This window comes from Parus major, chromosome Z (assembly GCF_001522545.3).
Source record: "Parus major isolate Abel chromosome Z, Parus_major1.1, whole genome shotgun sequence".
Lineage (NCBI taxonomy): Eukaryota > Metazoa > Chordata > Aves > Passeriformes > Paridae > Parus > Parus major.
In genome coordinates, this window is record NC_031799.1 from 7,132,709 (window position 1) to 7,152,157 (window position 19,449).

Genomic DNA, 19,449 nt, shown 5'->3' on the forward strand with positions numbered 1-19,449 from the left:
GCTTCATGTCCTTCTCATGAGATCTAGTTCATTCTTCACAGTGAGATCTTTGTGATTTAAATTCCTTATGAAACAGTGCAGATAATGAGGAATATAGTGTTTTCTGCTGTTACTGTTCATATGGCCACTACAGCACCAAGCACAGGACTTCAGTGACCTGGTCACTTATCTTGGATCAGAGATGTGCTCCTGTTCTCTGAAAGTATAACATATGTCGATAAACACTGATATAGTGCTGCTGGGAAATGAAGCAGTAACTGGGTTTAAAGTACCAGGCTAGCACCCAGCTCTGCCACAAGAAATTATTTAGGTCATAAATCATAAATGGAGCTGAAATAGCAGTGTTTGCCCTACATTCATTTTTACCTCACCAGGTAGTTGACAGTGCAGTGGGACTGGCTGTAATGTGGTTTTACATGTTGTGAGCTGATGATACTGAGGTGCTTTAAATCTCACTGCTGTGAGAAACTGGCTGCTGTTACTGACTGCTGACCTCTACTGAACATGCTTTCCAGCACATAGAGTTTAATCCTGCATGCACTAATGCAGGCTTAATGTGGAAGAGGAGATTCCGTTAAATGAATGGCATAAATGCGTGATGCACCAGAAGCAAGGGCATTTTGTGGGATTAGTTACAAACACTTCAGCTGGTAGGGGCCTGTAGTTCCTGTTCCCACCTTTCTTGCTTGTTCAGTGTGTGGAGCAGTCAGCAGGAGCACAGTGGGGAAGCCTGGTTGTGCCCCTTAAGAAGGAAGGTGAGGAGTCCTTGTGCTGTCTGTGAGTCTACCAGGGCAGGTGGGTGATCTCTAAGAAACCTCGGTGGTACCAGCACAAAGTCAATAGGAGCTTATCTGGATTTGCTGTAGCAGGTAATTACAAATAACAGCAAAATAGTTTAAAAACTCATACCTCTTCCTTTGTATCTGATCTTAAATAGAATTTGTTAAAGGTCCTTACAGTCACTAATCTGGAGTTTTAGAGGGGCTGGCATTAAGCTTGTGATATTTTAAAATAAAAATAATCTCTAAATGGCACTTCCAGGAACACCAAGCAGCTGCAGTTTCTGCTGGCCACTATAAAAGCTGCTGGTGTTCCAAATTATTCTCAAATCTGATCAGTTGTGATCCTGGTGGCTTTCCAGGAAATGTGTGCACTCCCCCCATGGCCTGTCTGCACTGGGCAGGTAGGAGGGATTGAACATTCCTTCCCTTTCTGCCTAATAATCGGGGATCTCAGTTTTGTCGGCTTGAGATGGGTGTATAAAATTAGTGTCTGTCTCCTAAAGTGTCGTTTACAGCTAGGCTGGAGCAAGGACTGAGGCTAGGAGGGAGTCCTGCCTGTGTTAGTCCCACTGGCCAGACTGCTGTTGATCCAGACCAGGATGCTCTTGGCCACCTGGGCACATGCTTGCTCATGTTCAACCACTGTCAACCAGGTCCCCTAGATCCTTTCCTGCCAGGCAGCTTTCCAGCCTCTGTGCCCCAAGCCTGGAGTGCTTGGAGTAGTTGTGACCCAAGTATAAATGTTGAGTCAAGTGTGTGGCAAGATCTCAAGAAACAAAGTTGCTGTAATAGTTATTCATAGTGACTGAATCAGTGAATAATTCAGTGGTTGACAGAAACAATAGGTTATTATTTTCAGTCACATAAGATCTAGTGAGACCATGTATTTTTCTGGCATATATAACAGGGCATATATAACAGAACTTGTGCCTTTGTCTTATCCAACTTGAAGAAAATTAACAAAGCTGAAGTGCAGTCTCTGTTGAAGATGCAGGGGAGCAATAAAATAGGAAACTAAGTGACTATGCTGGTAGCAATATTCTTAAAATATTTGCTATGGTGTAATTTGGAAGTTGAAGTTCTTGTGGCAGTAAAGTCTGAAAAGGGCTGTATCTTCTCCCAGGCTGGACTATGTAGAAGAGTTTATTCTTCTAGGGACTGTAACCATGACTAGTTACAAACTGGGGAAGGGAGAAAAGGGTTGATTAGTGACTGGTCTTTACCTTCCTGGATGTTGAGTATGTTCAGTGATGGCAAGGAGCCATGACATGAAGCAGGCTAAAATCAGCAACAAAATAGGATTGTTTTTGTTCTGTTTAAGCTCAGTTTGAGGAGTCAGGCACATGGTGAATGCAGTAACTGTTTGGAACTTACAGGGGGGAGAGCTGCATCTTTAGTCCTCCTAAATTAGTTTGTGTGGCTTGTTGTTGAGCTAACAACAAGCTCCCTGAAAACTCTGCCACTCTCTAGTACCTAGCAGCCTGGCTAAGTTTAACAGATTTTTTTGCCTTATATCAGTGAAACTGTAGGGGAAAACTATTCTGTGAACCCTATTTAAAATTAGGTTTATTGCTTAATTTGGTTCTTTTTGGTTTTTTTTTTAACATGTTTAGAAGTAGGCTTCCAGTGGGGAAAAAAATTGTGGCTGTTGCTGCATCTTTGCAAGCAGTCTTGCAGCTTGTCTTGGAAGTTCTTGGCTTGCTTAACCCACACAGAAACTCAAATAGCATTCCATGAGAGCAGAGTAGGCTTACGTAACTTTCTTCTTGGTTTCTCTTGCAGAAAAGATGAGGTAATTCTCTCAGACCTGTTTGTAATGGCCTGGAAAAGTGTTTGGTTTCACTTTCAAATTCTGGATGATCTCACCATGGGGACTTGACAGTGGTGCTCTTTTTGTTTGGGAAAAATCCCTGCCTGTAATTTGAGGTTTTCTGTTTTGGAGGCTTTTCACTCTGAAATCAGGTTTGTAAAGAAGCCTCACTTGCTTTATGTTCCAGTACAGAATCTCAATGTGCTAAAGAGCTACAGACTAGTCAGAAATTGCTGATCACCCTGTAATGTGACTGCTTTCTCTAAATATATGATGGATTACAGGGAAGCTAGGTTCTTAGCTGCCTGTGTGGGGGAAGGAAAGATGTGTCTTTATTTCTCCAGTTGCCTTTTCTGTTCCTAGAGCTCAAGAGAATCCTTCATGTGACACAGCACTGCATTCCATAGTGATAGTTATTGTAGGCAGCTAGTCCTTTTCTAATAAAGAACACCATTTGTCAAACAGGATTTAGAAATTTGGAACAGTCTTTCAGGATGTATAGCTTCTGCAGGAGTGTGTATCACATACAGACACATACTGGTGCCTCAGGCTCAGCTTCTGGAGTGGCCTTGTTGAGTCAAATCCCTCAGGATTAGACAATTTGAATGAAAATGGTTTTACTGGGAGGAATGAAACCTGCACTCCATGAGCATCTATATGTGTTATAAGCATGGCAGTGCTGGTAGTCTACTGGCATAATGTTTTTTGGTTTGGTCACCTGGAAGCTGTGGCTGTGTAGAAGACAGATTTTGCTAAGGCATCTTGTAGGTAGCTCAGCACTGAGTTTTGTTATCTCTTGCATTTTTAATCTTGGTCCTTTTGCAGTTTTATGTCTTACATCTCACAAAACTGTGTGTAAGCAGAGGAATGGGCTTTCCTGGGAAAACCCCAGTGTCTGGAGGAGTCTGTAGGTATATGATGCAAGCACTTGAGTTGGAGTGATTATGTCCTGCACTGGGTAGATCTCTGCTCCGACCACAGTGCAGGGTGGCATGCTGTGACCCAGGCGTGTCCTTGCTGCAGCAGTGTGCGGTGACAAGAGCCAATCACTCACTGCTCTTGGAGCAATGCCATTCATACAACTGGCCTTAAACTATGGGACTGTTTAAGTGGATCATAAATCTCTTGGCTGTCAGTGTTCCTGTGACAAATGACTGCATGGTGAGGACTCAGTGCTGCTGTAACATACCCACATACATTCATGAGTTGGCATCTAGAGACCATAAGGACATGTGAGCTGTTGAATTTCTTTCATAAAGGTGAATATAAAACCTTCTCTTCTTGACTACCGGGCACTCTGATCCCATAAAATTTGGTTTGTAAGGCAAAGGTGTGTACTGATACTGTAGGCAGGTACTTAACAGTTCTGTAATCCATTTGTTTGGTTGTCTGCTTCTGTGTACTATGGAACAGAACTTTCCAAAGTTTCTCTTCTTGAATAAGTGGCATGGTTAGGTACTTAAGTGGAAGAGAGTGACCTGGAATTCTGCTCTTACCGTGTTGTCCTAGGATGTTGTAGGATGACTAGATTTCCTCCTAAATTTGTCTCAAACCAGGATAAATATGAATCCTGCTTTTGGGATCTCTTTTTGCATTTTCAATTGCAAATGAGCCTGGCTGTGTTTGAGGGACCAGGAGATGCTTCTCTGGACGTACCTTGCTGGGCTTGCAATAGGACTTTTTGGTGAGTTGAGCAGTTCCATGGAAAGGGTTTGTGCTTGCACAGCACAGCAAGCAGTGTGCAAGTCCACCTTCCAGAGAGAAGTGTTTTGGACACTTGATCAGTCCATGTTCAGACTGCTATTGTACAGCAGGACAGCACAGAGAAGTTAAATTCCAGTGCTAGGATCTCTGCAGCCTTCCCACAACTGACTCGACTCAAAGTTGTGTCCCACAGATGGTTGTTGACCACTGAAAGATGTTTGCTGTCACTGCCCATCAATATTTGTCAAGGTGCACTGATATATTAAACAAACATGGATGATTTTGAGACTTCAACAAAAGCCTGTGGTGGCAAAACAGTATTAGAAACACAGGTGGATGGAGCAGCTGAGCTTTCAAAGAATGGCAAAATAACTAGAGCAAGTTACGTAACTTTTTTTTTTCATCGTGGGAAGAGTAATTTTAAATATTTGTACAGGCAAATATAAAACAGGTCTATTCAGCTTAGTAAACATGTTTTAGTCTGTTTTTGAACTCAGAAAGGGAGCAATGCTCTCTTGAGTTAAAACTTTTCCAGTATATTTTGCCTTGTTTTAACAGCAGCTATTGAATAGTGCTTCTTGAATTAGGACATGGTAAATGAGTTTTGACTTGTTTTCTGAGCATTACCAGCCTAGGTGTTTCGATTTCTCTTGTTCAGTTAGTGTTTTGCTCGTATGAAGTTGCATAGAGTTATTCTGTGGGGCCACTTGGGAACTGGTTTATAAAATGAGCAATTTTGTAGCCTTAATGAATTTTTTCCCCAGTCTTTTCACTGTAGTTGTTACTTGTTGGTCTTTTTTGTTCTGTTTCATAGCTAACATATTCTGCTTTTTTTCAGGCTCACATTAAATTTCCTATTGACTATCCATATTCACCACCTACCTTCAGATTCCTGACCAAAATGTGGCACCCCAACATTTACGAGGTAAGGTGTCTTGTAAATAACTTTTTCTGTGGTGTATGAGAGAACTTTCTGCTTCCTTACTTAAACTCAGCATGTGTATGGGTTATTTTCAGAGGGTAGTCAAGGCTGTGGACTGTCAGCAGTTGGATCACAATAGAACTAGACAGCAAGTCCAGAAGATGAATAATTCTAAATAGAGGCAATTGGTTCAATATCACCCAGTTCCATAGGGCTGTATTTGAAGGCTGAAGGCCTATTTGGTTCAAAACTTGACTTTTACTGGAGGTCAGCCAAATCCTAGCTGAACTTTCAGGTATTCTAGAAGAATGTCAACCTGCTAAGGAACACTGGTTCTATAGTTTTGGGAGCTAAAGGACTTGAAAATGTTCTGTTGGTGCAGGTCTCTCACTTTATCAGAGGTTTTCTAATGAGAGGTTCTGCAGGCTTCCTTTGAACCCACCTGAAAACAGGAATGTCATTCTCATCAATCCTGTGAGCAAATGCTTCAGTTGGTGGTTTGGGCTTGGAAAGCCCTTTCTGGTAAGTTATTGCTGCTGAATGCCCAGCTTGGAATGGGTGTGCTTCAGATATTGTGATGAGAACTGCACTGATAGCTTGTAATAAATGGCTAGAAACTGTGCCAAACTTCAGTGCAGAACAGAATAGTAACCAGCTTTAATTATTTACTGATCCAGAGGATTGCTCTAAGTCCAGGGATATCCTCAAACCAGTTATCTGACAGTTTTCTAATGTGGATTTTGTATCTGGCAGAGGATCTTTCCTGTAGCCAAGTGTTTCTCCTTAAGGCTCTATTTCAGTTACATGGAATTTTGATCTATAAATAAAGACAACTTTGAAATCCTCAGATAATTGCAGACCTGTACTGTGGGTATTGATTCTGAATCTGGAAATCCTCATGCAGGAGGTGAGTGGCAAATGGTTACCAAAATGAAATATACAAAAACAAGCCTTGGAAAGGACCTCTCCCAGTCCTGGTGAGAAAAATTAAAAATTGACTAGAAACAACTGAAGGCAGCAGGAGGAACTAACCCAAAACGTGACAGGTGTATTTTGGGTTTGCTCTTGAAGTACACAAACTCTCAACCTTGTGTTTTGTGTTCATAGCAGTATTTCTTGTAACTGAGGGAATCTGAAGCAGCTTGCAGGCTGTTTTGGAAACAACGTTTAAGCAATGAAGATGAGGCACTGGAATAACTCCAGATGAAACTGAGACTATTGCAGCAGAGCATTTGAGATTTGAGTTTTTTCAATAGGATGGGGGACAAAAAAAACCTCTTAGTGCAAGGAAGATGAAAGAAAGTAGCAGTTTACAGAATCTGTGGCTGGGACCAGATGGAGAGGCTGGGGCTGACATTCCAATTCTGAGCAATGAGACTTGAGCAATGTGTGTTTTCCCATCTCTGTTTATTTGGGTCATCTAATTGAACTTTGATAAAACTGCATTCACTTGTTCTTTATTTCTATAACATAATAGCTCTCAGTCCTGATAGAAGTGTAGGATATTTCTCAGTGGCAGGTGAATACCCCATTCTCCTTGCCAGTCTTTCAAAAATTCATGTAGGGAAAGGCTTGGCCCCTGACTGTCCTGATCCCTAAAAACCTTGTGCTGACCTCATCAGGCCCCATTATACCTTTGCCCTTCCAGACTCTTCCTGACTGCTTCAGGAACTTTCTCCAGGTGCTGAGTTACCTCTTCTGGGCCACTAGCATTGCATTCTCCCAGGAAAAGGTTAAAGGAAAAACCAATGGAAATTATTTGTAAAAGCAGAGTAGACTGAGCATAATCTAATATTAGTAAAGTTAACTCCACCTTGGAATGATACTAAAAAAATTCAAAGATTTCACAAGCCTGTTGGCATCCTAAAAGGGAAACTGCCTTCTTAAAGCAAACTATTCCAGCAACATAAGTATGTGCTTTGGAATTCAGCAGCTCCAGGTGCTGCCTTGCTGTGTTCTTGACTAAACCTGCTTCAAAGTGACAAGGGCCTGGTAGATTAGCATACCTGGCAGGAACAGTGCACCACTGAAATCTGGATACAGATCACAACCCCCTGAGGTGAGCTGCTGCTATCTGTAGCTGTGATCACTGGCTTGGGCTCAAAGGCACAGATGCTGTTGCTGTGAGCAGCCCTGCTCTGTGCTCAAGCAGTGTTGGAAGGACGTGGGACCAGGTGTGTGGGAAGCTGGTAGCCTGGAGTCCTGAACAGAACTGATCCTTCATCAGGCGCTGCTCTGGATAAGGGTGACAAGGGACACCATGAGTGCTGTCCTTCAGCTGGGGCTGTGCCTACTGAAGGTGTGTGATGCCTCTAGGAATTTGTGATTCACCCCACAGCTGGCTGCAAGGGAGAGCAAAGCCCATGGGGCCTGGAGAGGCTAGTATCTGCTGGCTGACCTGACGCCTCATCTGCTTCTTCACCTTGTCCTGCAGTAAGGCATTGGTACCATGTGAGTCCCTGGAGTCTGCCTGAGCAGAGAATATCAGCTGGAGTGGATACTGCTCCCACTCTTGTACACAGCAGTTGTGTCAGAGTGTTGTTGCTGATGGAGAATTGGGTTGACACCTTTCTTAAATAGGCAGTATGGAGCTTTAAATCTATATTCAGGCCATAACACTGGTGAGTAGAACACATATTAAGGATTATGTGGCTGTATGGCTTCCATATGCTCCCAGAATATTCTTTCTCTCTTGCATGCTGGAAGGGATTTTCAATGAAACTTTTGGAGAGCTTCTGCTTTTTTGTCTGGTATTTTGAACAGCTGTGTCCTAGGGGAGCTGTGTAAGCCTGCCCCTCACCATCTGTTCAACACCCTTGTGTCCTGTGAGATGTAATGTTTTCATACCTGAGATAGTAGATGGTGATTAAACCCTTCAATTTAAAAATTTCCTGTAGTTATAAATTTTCCTCAAGCTACCAATGGGAACACAAATTTTCTTTAACCCTGCTTTGTGTTTCCTGTGATTAAAGCTTGTGTCACTGTGACAGTAGTACTTGCTATCTGGTTTTATTTAGTTTTAGTTTTATGTTACATTATTACTATTTTTGCTTACTTCAGTACAATCTTTAAACCTCTAGAATTTATATTGGGTTTTTTGTCAGGCTAACCCTTGGATATAAAGCATATCCAAGAAGATTTCAGAACCATTTCCAGCCTTTGTTGGTGTTTATTGGCACTTGGGTGTTGATATCAACAAGATTAAGCTGATCAGAAGACAGCCAGAATGGTGGATATGAGTCATCAGGCCTCAGCCTCCAGCCAAGCTATTCTCAGTGCTTTTTTCTGTCTTGCAGAATGGAGATGTATGTATTTCAATTCTTCACCCACCTGTAGATGACCCACAAAGTGGAGAGCTGCCATCAGAAAGGTGGAACCCTACCCAAAATGTCAGGTAACTGTGAATACGTTGTGGAGTAGTGACACCTAAGGTCTGTCATCTCTACAAGAGCTAGGGGCTGTGTGAGGAGAGGTTTGGGAGGGAGTTTGTTTGTGTGGGATTTAGGACTTGAATCAAGTGGGAACCAGACTAGCCAGTCTGTCTGAGCATACTGGGCTTCTGTGTCCTCATACTGGGCTGACAGTGCAGAGCCTTCTGTCCTGTTCACAGGGTTTCATATCTGAAGGCAAATTATCTCAATTATTGAAGCCTTTCTCAGTCACTGTTCTCTTCTTCAAAGTACCACTAGTGGAAAAGTATTTGTAATGGGTTCCCAGTGCCCACCAAAGTGCTCCATTACTCCCTTCCCAGCAGGACAGGGGAGAGAAAAATAACACGGAAAACAACCTGTAGGTTGAGATAAGGCATTTTACTAATGCAATAGCAAAAGCTTGTGTGCACATAAGCAAAGGGGGAAAGCAATGCATCTCTGCTTACCAGTGGTGAGCAATGTTCAGCCAGTTCCCAGGAAGAAGGTCTTTAGCACATGTAGCAGTTGCTCCAGAAGGCAAACATTGTTATATAACAAATGTCTCCCATTCTTCCTCTCTAACTCTAGCTTTCATATCTGAGCTGATGTTATACGGTGTGGAATATCCCTTTGGTTAATTTGGACCAGTTGGCCTGGTTGTGTCCTATCCTAGGATAGGATCTTGCCACCTCTCAGCCCCTTTATGGGGGCATGGGGAATGTTAGAGACCATGCTGATGCTGTGCCAACACTTCTTAGCAGTAGCCAAAACAGTTGTGTGTTATCAACACCTTTCTAACTATGAATGGAAAGCACTGAGGGCTGCTAAGGGAAACTCAAACAAACTCAACAAACTGCTCAACCAGACTCAATACAGTCTCCACTCTTTACTCCATTTGTGTCATGTTTATATCCCACATGGCTCAGTGATGAGCCCATCCATGTGTTGCACCCCTTCCTAGATGTCCTGAAGTGGCCTGTGGCTAGAAACAGCTCATCCTTTTGCTCCCAGCCTTAGTCTACCTGAGCTATTCCAATCTTCGCAGCCTTACCTGTCTTCTTATTGTCCTGATGATCTTCTGCAGCAGATAAGGACCAGGAGATACCACTCACCAAACGCCATCACAGACAAAACAGGCTAGAATTAGAGATACTAATTAAATTTATTACCAACAAAATCAGAGCAGGATAATCAGAAGTAAAATAAGACCTTAAAAACAACTTCCCCCTACCTCTCCCTCCTTCCCAGCTCTACCTCTTGTCCCAGCAGTGTATGGCAATGGGGGTTACAGTCGGTTCATCACACATTATTTCTTCTGCTGCTAAGGATGAGGAGTGTTCCCCTGCTGCACCATGGGGTCCCTCCCATGGCAGGCCACTTCTGCAGGAACTCTGCCAGCATGAGTCCACCCCATGGGCAGTAGTCTTCCCCAGACTGCTGCAGTGTGGGTCACACCTGCACAGGATGCAGTTCTTTCAGGACAGGCTGCTCCAGTGAGAGCTACTCTCTTCATTCTTTCCACAGAATCACAGCTTTCTCTCAGGCATCCTCCTGCTCCAGCCTGGGCTCCCCCAGGAGCTACAGGTGCATAGAGATCCTGTGTCCTCCCTGTGCTGCAGGGGCACAGCTGCCTCACCATTTGTTGACAGGCTGCAGGGGAATCTGCTTCAATACCTGGAGCAGCTCCTGCCTCTCCTTCTGTACTGACCTGCATGTCTGCAGGGTTGTTCCTCTCACATCTTCTCACTCCACTCTTCTCTGGACACAATTAAAACTTTTTTCCTATTAAAAATATTGTCACAGAGACATTACCACCATTTCCAATTGGCCCAGCCTTGACCAGTGGCACATCTTGGAGCTGCCACAGGCTCTGTTGGACATAGAGGAGGCTTCTGGCAGCTTCTCACAGAAGCCACCCTTGTAGCCCCCCTAGCTACCAAAGCTTGGCCTTGCAAGCCCAGTACAGTATGTTTTTGAATATTCTGACCAGTAGAAGCAACTTTGCAGAGTTCTGCCTTTTGTTTGTATTTCATTATTGGTCTATCTCCTGTCCTGCTGAGTCATGTTGGGAGCAGCTGGTGCTTTTCTTCCTGCCAAAAATACGAAGGATCACTAAGTACCAGAAGCATTCAAGGCCTAACCTGTTCATGTGTCAGAAACAGCAGCTGAATTTCATTCTCATTACTCAAATAAAGAATCAACTAGGTGACAAACCTTAACTCACAGTTAGGAAACAGCTTCAGGCATTAATTATGTATATCACACATACATTTTGATTATTTCATTATATTCAACCCTAGAGACTGACATGGAACTTGTCATGGTGCTCGTTATCTAACTTCTGCTCTCCCTCACTACAGTCACAGTTTTCAGTGCTAATGCTCTTGAAGCATCTTGAACTTACGGATGACAGGTCAAAACATTCCTCAGCCAGTGAATGTATCAGTGAACGAAAGTAAAACTGGTCCTTCATTCTAGCTTGCTACCACCATCACCAGCTGGGCAGAGTGCCAGCAGAAGTGCAACCTGTTGGGGTCCCATCTGGCTTGGGAAAGCTCCAGCGTGTCAGACAGGAGGCAGAGGGGCTGAAGATGTGGGAGGGAGCTGCTCCTCAGCTGGTGAATTCTGTAAATCCTGCCAAGTGTTGACTGTTTGCCCAGAGATGAGTGGGGTTGAAGTGTCTGAAAGGGAAAATTCATTCTTCAGCTGTGAGAGTTCACCTGTGCTTCCACCTCTAAAGGTGTCAAGCAGGCTCATTTATTTTTTTAAACACAATCAGTATGGACTTTCCCATCACTGGGAGCTAGGTGATAAAGGCATAAGTAAATACTGCAAAACCCAGCAAGATATGAGGGAATGCAGCTCTGATCTGTTTGCCAGAGAACACTGCTTTCTGTGGCCCATGGAGTTGAGTGAGTGGTGGCAAGGCTTGGGGTTGAGGCTCTCTGATCATTTTAGTTGTCTTTCTCCACATCTCCCCAGTCTTCGCTGCCCTTGAACTGCACAGGCCAGGACTCTCACAGTATTCAAGGTACTGGTACACCTGTATCTCCTGCAGATTGGTGACACACTGTCTGCCTATTGCTTTGTTTTGTGGGGATTCCCATTTTTCTTGGGTTTTTTTGCTGCCTAAGATTTGGTAAGCTTCCACAAACAGCTTGATCCAATAAAGTGACTGTCAGTGCAGCCTAGGCTAAAACTTTTAACTTTATACCAGAGGGCAAAAATGCCCTTGGACCAATCTATACTTACTTCTTGAGGTGTCTCTTAGAGACTACAATGTGGTAGCAGCTGGGATTTTAAAAAAATCCTTTTTCAACAAGGAATATAACAGGATATGCTGGTTGAGAACATCAGCCAGTCTATATCATGTCTCTTTGTGAAGAAATTGGTCTGTCTCTGAGCCTTCTTACATTCATACATGAAAAAAAAGGGTCCTTAACAGGTCTGTTTCCTTGAACCTCTGCTGGCTGCTCTTCCATGCTACAGCAGCCTTGTCTCTAGGGGAGACAGATCCTTGACAGTAACCCAGAGACTCAGCCTATATCCAGCCTATGCAGTTTGTGTCTGGTGCTGAGGTTTTCAGTCTCACATGGCTGAACGTTTTTGGTGCTTTTAGTCCTGTCAAATCCTCCATGCTGGGATGCCTGTCTGTTACTGTACTTTGTTCACAGCAACCAGGTTTGAGTTTGAGGACACTCTCCAGCTCTTAAAGATATCAGCTGTGATGGAGTTGATCTAATGTGCTGGATGGGAATGAAGAGCTCAGAGTTTCACTTCCAATACAGTTGTTTTGGTGTATTTAAGTAGCTTTGAAGTGACTTTGGTGTCCGGACACCACAGTGAAAATTTGCTTCTCATCACTGTTCATGGAAGTGTGGTAGAGCAGATGCTAAATCCAGAATTCCGGTCCTCAGCCATCCCTAGACTTCGTTTGCTCTGCATGAAAGCTGCTGCATGATACTGAAGCTGATGTGCTGCCCTGTTTGCAGAGAATCAAAGGCTCTTAAATGAATTCTTGAGATGAAGTAGAAAATGATCTCTTATGCCCATCATTCCAGTCCAATGAGACAGTTTTCTCCAGAGCTGCTGTTCTCTTTTTCATACAGAATTATATAATTTAGAAAATGAATTGTATAAGACTCTCTTGATAGCTGTGCTGAACAGTCTGTTCAGAGACAAGTGTTTATTTTCGAAACCTTTCAAGATACTCAGTATCCAAATGACCAAGCATTTCCTGGAATTGTAGCCAGATATATGATCCAGTAGATGTGCTCAAAACATGTCCCTGAATCAGTGCGAACACAACTGCAGCTCCCAGTCTCCTTTAATCAAGGTCTGTGAAGTGGCTGTTAGGTAATGCTGTGTTTCAAGAACTATTCCCTGTTCTCATTTATCCCTTCCACTTGAAAGGGAAGCCATTGCTGCATGGGGTCGGGTGACACTGTCATGGTGGCAGCTACAGCCAGTGGCTGGGTGTGGGAGTTTGTGCAGGTTGGGGCTCAGCAAGAGCAGCAAAGACTACGTCTCTCAAATGCAAAGGGTTCTAGGGACTGCAGGAGAAAGCTCTGGGCATGAGGATGGGGTTTGCAGCTGGTAAATGCCAGCAGAGCAGAGAACCTGGCTGGAAATCCTGGAAGACTGTACATCTGTCTACCTGCCTGCCTGACAGGGGTTATGTGACTGGCTCATGCTGGCAATGCTGAGTACCAGCAGCTGAATCCCACTGGGTCCTGGCACTTTGCCTGGGCATTGAAAAGCATTACACTGTCTTCCTCTTGCTGTGCTCAGGATCTGCTGCTGCAGCCTGAGTGGGGAGAATCCTGCCCTGACCTCAGCCTCCACCACCTGGCAGGGCAGGGGAAAAGTAGTGCAGCCTTTTCTGCTGGCCTTGGGTCATAATGGTCCTTCTCCCTGTGCAGGGCAGGCAAACAGCCTGGCTTCCTGCTGGAGGCTGCAAGCCACCAGGAACAGCTCACAGAGCAGATTTCCATCCCCACACCATCTGTGGATAGTGCAGACAACCTGAATTCTGGTCTGATTGTAGCTTTGAATGCTGCCCTGTCCCAGGCACATGCACAGACACAAGGGTCTGTAGTCACATGAGGTTTGTGTTGAATCACCTTCCTTACACCAATGTCCAGGGTCTGAGGTTCATAAATACCTGCTTTCGCTTAAAAACCACTGTCCTCAGCTTAAGACTTCACTTCAAACAAGTTTAAGATGCAACACCTAAAGAGGTTGTGGATGTCCAGAATTCCTGAATATGATAGCTCTGACTCTCCTGTTATGATTGCCTCTTTCAGGACTATCTTACTGAGTGTAATCTCTTTGCTTAACGAGCCCAACACATTCTCCCCAGCCAATGTGGATGCATCAGTCATGTTCAGGAAATGGAGGGACAGTAAAGGAAAAGACAAGGAGTACGCCGAAATCATAAGGTAAACTTGGCCACTTGTGGTGCTGGGCTACCAGCCTTCTGCTTTGAATCCTATCAAACAGACTGCTTCCAGAATTTGCTGAAACCAGCTTCCTGCAGCAGAATTTAATTTGGAAATTAATTTCATTGTTTTATTTAAAGTCCACACTTCAGGTCCCTCCAGAATTTTCAGCACACAGAAGCAGTGCTAACTTCTGGGGCAGGAAGACTGGGCTGATTTGTCTTTAAATTTTTCTTTTTTCAGGCTAATCTGTCATGATGCTCTGCAAAACCTATTGGCAACTAGTAAATCCTAGTCAAAGTCCCTGCTTGTCTTTGAGCCCTGCATTGCTTGGGATGTGATGCAAACTGAATGCATCCTACTAATTTCTGTGCTTAATGCATGCATGAATCATAATCTTGTCCCTCCAATTCAAAGGAGCATCAGCAGGATTTGTCAAGGGCTTGCAGAGCTGGGTTGGATTAGCTGGAAGCACTGCTCAGTGCTGCCCTTGCAGAAGTCCATAGTTTGTCAGGAGCTGCAGGGGGATGATGTGAGTGTGGGCCAGGGCTATTGTGGAGGGACAGCCCAGCCTGGAGAGCCAGCAGGAGGCCACATCTGCATTGTCTCTGCCAGCTAGGCAGATGTGGCCCTGGGTGGGGCCAGTGGGGCTCTGTCTGTGCAGAGAATCCTTCAGCTCCCTCTGCTCCAGTGGAGCAGGGTTCACTTCACACAGGGAATGGCAGACTGACAGGCAGTGGGTGGGTGAGGGGACAGGCTGCCATCTGCTCCTCCCTGCTGGGACACAGCAGCCGGGCCTGCCCAGGGTGGTGGGAAACACTTGGCTTCTGCAAGCCCCAGGCTGTGTCCTGGGGTGCTGCCATGTGCCCTTGTTGCTCTGACCCTCCAATGGGAGCTGAGAGCTGCCAAAGGCTTGTGGGAGTTGCAGTTTTGAGCATGCTGTGGGAGAGTTGTCAGCAGCAGAGTCAATAAATCATCCTAGGAAATCCTTGGCCATCCCTACGGTAGTGAATGGAATTTGCTTTGGCCTCTGGCAGATCTCTAGTGCAGAGCCTGTGGAATAACCGATTTCATGTGTTGCTGAGAGTGAGTGTGCTGCAAACACCTTTGGCATTCTCCCAAGTCTGGGGCTGCAGGAACCAAATCTGTTTCCAGTGCTGCTTTTGGTGCTTCCTGCAAACCTCGGCTCCCCTGTCCCTGAGTTGCCAGGAGGGCTGGGCAGGGCCTGCAGGGGCGGTGGGGGGGGCAGATGAGCCCCTGGCACACGGCCCTGCTCTCATTGCTGCTGTGTCCTTCTCCCCACAGGAAACAGGTTTTGGCTACCAAAGCTGAGGCAGAGAAGGATGGTGTGAAGGTCCCCACTACACTGGCAGAGTACTGCATCAAAACTAAAGTGCCTTCCAATGACAACAGTTCAGATTTGCTTTACGACGACTTGTACGATGACGACATTGACGATGAGGATGAGGAGGAGGAGGATGCCGACTGTTACGATGATGATGATTCTGGCAACGAGGAGTCGTGACCTGCTCCCTCTATGCCCCTGTACTGCCCTGCCGACTCAGGCCAGAAGGGAGCAGCGGTAACCTAGCAGCAGTCCAGCAAAAAAGTGGGGGGGGAGGGGGGGGTGTCAAAAAAAACAAAACAAAAAAAAAAACCCAACACAAAACTTTGTCTCCTGCTGTCTCCTGTTGTATGGATCTGTTCGCTCCTTTTTTATGGACCTCTTAGAGACCCTCCACAGAATGTCTGAATTCTTGCATTCTTAACCCTTTCATCACTGTATTACAATTTCTTTTTAAAAAAGAAACTCCCCTTTTCACTTCTCTACGAAATGCTCACAGCAAAACAGGTTTGCTTGTGTTTAGATTCTTGAATTAAATACAGTCTTGCATTGAGATGTTTAATGCATTTAAAGCTGGAACAAACCCATTGGAAGCCGTGTTTTTGGGAGCTCAAAGTGCTGCATTTATTGGGAAGAAAAAAAAAAAAATCCCCACAAAGCAAATTGCCAAGGTTTAGCTGCTCCATTTACAATAATAGCGTGTGTACATTCGTTTAGCCTTGTGGTGGTGGCTTTTCCTTTATAAGGTGTGGGGCGGAGAGTGTAAAGCTACTGTGTGTTGAGCTTGAATGGGATGTCACTGAAAGGTACAGTATTCCTTTCCTGCCTGCTAAGTTAGGAAATAGCTGGCCCCTGGAGCCCCAGAGGGCAAAATCAGTTTTGTCTCTGGAAAAGGCTTGTGATATGAACCCTAAAATAAACACTTAACACTTCCCATCTGTACAACTGAGCCCTGGGTTGCTATTTTTTTAAAAATTTTTTTCAGACTAGGACAGGGTTGAAAAAGTTGAGTTTAGCTGTTCTGCTGAGATCTTCTGCCAGCTGTCTCTCTCTGAAGGGAAGGGAGCAGATGTGCATCCTGCTGCCCAGAGGGCCACCATTCCTGCTGGACTTATTTTTGGCAGTGGGACTGACCAGCAGCCTCCTGCCCTGTGCTGGCTGGCAGTTCTTGCTCCCTGCAGCCCCAGCCCTGTGCATCTGGAGCTGCCTTCTGTCACTTGTGTGGGTCACCTGTGGGCAGGTGTGGCTCTGCACAGCTGAGCTTAAGAACATTTGACATGCACTTGCTTAGAGGTAGGTTTATCTACACAGAAAAGGTAATTGACTATATGGGAAATAAAAAAGTTTGATTTCAAAAAAGACAATCTAAGTGATACAATGTGAGAGCCTAGCTCCCTGAATATATCTGGAATTCTGCCCACCTTTCATAGGCATTGACTTGCATTATAATTCTCTTTGTAAACATGGAATCTGAAGTTATGGATTGGGGTTTCAACTACACACAGAAGAGCTCCTAAACGAGGGGGATTCTGTTTGTTCTTCTCCAGCACTTGCATTTTTAGGGAAACAAGTTCTTTACTGTGGTTTCTCAGCACAGTGGTAAGACATAGGAAAGACTAGATTTTTTGGGTTGGTTATTTTTATTTTTTTTTAAGAGAAGTACTTTGCATGCACTTCCCAGAGGAATTCAGAGAAGAGCCTGCAAGGCTGTCAGAGTTTGGAACTCACTTTGGTGCCCGCGGGATGTCCGGGCTGTCTGTGCTGCAGGGCAGAAGTGGGCAGTGCGGGGCTCTTCCCCTGCCCAGCTCCCTGGGGTTCAGGGTGTGTGCAGCCCCACAGCAGAGCAGGCCAGCAGCAGGTTTTGACAGGCCCTTCAGCAGTGTGCTTCAGCTGGTGCCCCGAGCTTAGCCTCCCGCATGTTTTTGGAAGCCCTTGGCAGAGCTTAGGGCGCTCTGTCTTGGGCAGGGGGATCCTGCATGCTCCTGTCTGAGAACTCTCTTCCTCAGGCCCTCAGCCCTCCCCTCGTTGCAGCGTGCTCGTGTTTGGCTGTGGTGCAGTGCCCCGAGTTCCCCTTTCTGATGATCCCTGGATCGGCAGCTGGGCCTGGCAGCCCCGGGAGCAGATTGGAGGTGCTGGCCCTGCTTGGGCGAAACTCTCGATCCCCACAGGTACAGAGGCATCACCCTGAGCAGAGGCTGCGCCTCCCCTCTGTGTATCTCAGGGTTTTCCATGGTACGTCACCAGCTGCAGGTCCCTCGGGGGTGCTGGGGTGGGAACAGGCTTTGTTCTGGATCCGCTCCGTGGCTGCGTCCCGGTGCGACACTGAGCAAATGTTCCGAGTGCGCTGCCCGGACGGAGAGGAGAAGAGAGCAGACGAGAGGAGAGGAAAGCCCTCGGGGCTTCGCATGAAGTGAACAAGGCAGATGTTTCCAAGATGTTGCTTTGCTGGGGTTTGGAGGGACAGTCCCTGCCCCGGCTCTGCATCCCTCCGCCCACAGGCAGTGAAGGCTGCCCGAGTGGCGATTCCTTGTGCCCATGGCTCCCTCGGTCTCCTGCCTTCCTGCTTGCCTGTTACCTGGGAAGGCAGCTCCACCCTCCTGAGGTGTCAGCCTTCTTCCAGCAAGGACTGACTCAGCTTTTTGGGGCCTGCAGCGGGGCTCCCCTGCTTCTAATGATAGGGTGGGCCACCCCCAGCCTCACACCAGCCCTGCGAGGGCAGCGCCAGGGTTGGCAAATGGGCCCCTGGTGCTCCCGGCTGCAGGACTGGACTCGGGGCCATGCCAGGGCAGGGGCTCCAGCCTCCAACTTTCAGGTGGCTGCGGGGGATGGAGGACCAGAATGTGGCAACGCTGGCTTTGCTGATGACTTGGTTGGAAATGAGGATACTGCATCTTTCAGGATTTCCCTTGTACTTTTGACCGTCTTCACTGTATACTCTCCAGTGACTTGTATTTCCAAGCTTGGTGTTGTAAAAGATGCATTATTATGACTCTTCTGTTACCCTTTTTTAATGACAAAAAAGCAACCTCTTTTGAGAGCTCTGACGTTGGTTAACCAGACTAATTTCTCTTCCCCACTGTCCTGTGCAGTGTCATTGCTTGTTGACTTGCTGGTTTCCTTTTTTTCAGATACAACTGAAGTATGAGGGGATTTTTTTGAAACTATTTAAGAGATTGCAGAAAAATGTTTACCTGCTTTGTGTATTCTGGTTTTTTCTTAATCCCTTTTCTCCTGTTTCAGTCAATATTAGCGTTTACATTTGCAACTACATGTCCCTTCAAATGCAGTTTTCAACCATTCTGAAACCAGCAGGGTACACTAGATTTCTTAGTAGTTTTCTTAGCTGAACTCCCAGATCTTTTCCTTTTTTTTCTTCAGTATAATTTACCAGAAAGAATTAACTGATGCATTTTTGTGTTGTCTTCTTCTTCAGTAGTTATATTTTGTCTTTTCTGCACATCTGTCTACTAATAAAAATGTGAAATGAAAATATTTCTGTGCTATTACTTCCATATTTGAGCTGGTTGCACTGCATGAGTTACTCAAAGCTTTGAATAACAGCTGTTCATGAGTTCATTGCTGCTCTGGTATCAATAGACATATTTATATACAAATATCAATCAGTTTATTGCAAAATAAAGCTGCTGTTTGACAGCTGCCTGCACCTAAGACTAAAGAACAAACTGATTTAGAGGAGGACTTTGGCAAAAGGCCAGACCTTTGCTGTTACATTTAGCCTCCCTAAGTCAAGAAGGGGGAGACCATTGGGGTGGTTGGTGGTTTCATGTGACTGGAGCAGGGACACAGGACACAGAGCTGCTGGTGGCCAGTGCCCTGGCAGGGCAGGAGCACGATGCTCCTGAAAGGGTTGGACAGGGTGGAGGAGGAGTTTGACCGCTGGGTCAGGGAGCAGCTTCGGCAGAGAAATTGAGGTCATGGCTCCCAGCCCTTGTGAGTGCCAGTCCTGCCTGTCCTCTGCTGTTCCCTGCAGGCTCAGGAGGGGAGCAGGGTGTTTGCAGTGCCCCCCTGCTGCAG

The 19,449-nt window shown here is 45.6% G+C and overlaps 1 protein-coding gene across 1 annotated transcript in view; it reads left to right on the forward strand.

Annotated features, from left to right (window-relative positions):
* Positions 1–18,906, forward strand: part of UBE2R2 (ubiquitin conjugating enzyme E2 R2) — a 53,869-nt gene extending 34,963 nt beyond the window's left edge. Inside the window, exons 2-5 of the mRNA XM_015615072.1 lie at positions 5,135–5,221; positions 8,515–8,612; positions 13,935–14,069; positions 15,375–18,906. Coding sequence (XP_015470558.1) covers positions 5,135–5,221; positions 8,515–8,612; positions 13,935–14,069; positions 15,375–15,594 — 540 coding nt within the window. The 3' untranslated portion in view covers positions 15,595–18,906. The remainder of the gene's footprint in view (positions 1–5,134; positions 5,222–8,514; positions 8,613–13,934; positions 14,070–15,374) is intronic.
* The last annotated feature ends 543 nt before the right edge of the window (positions 18,907–19,449 follow it).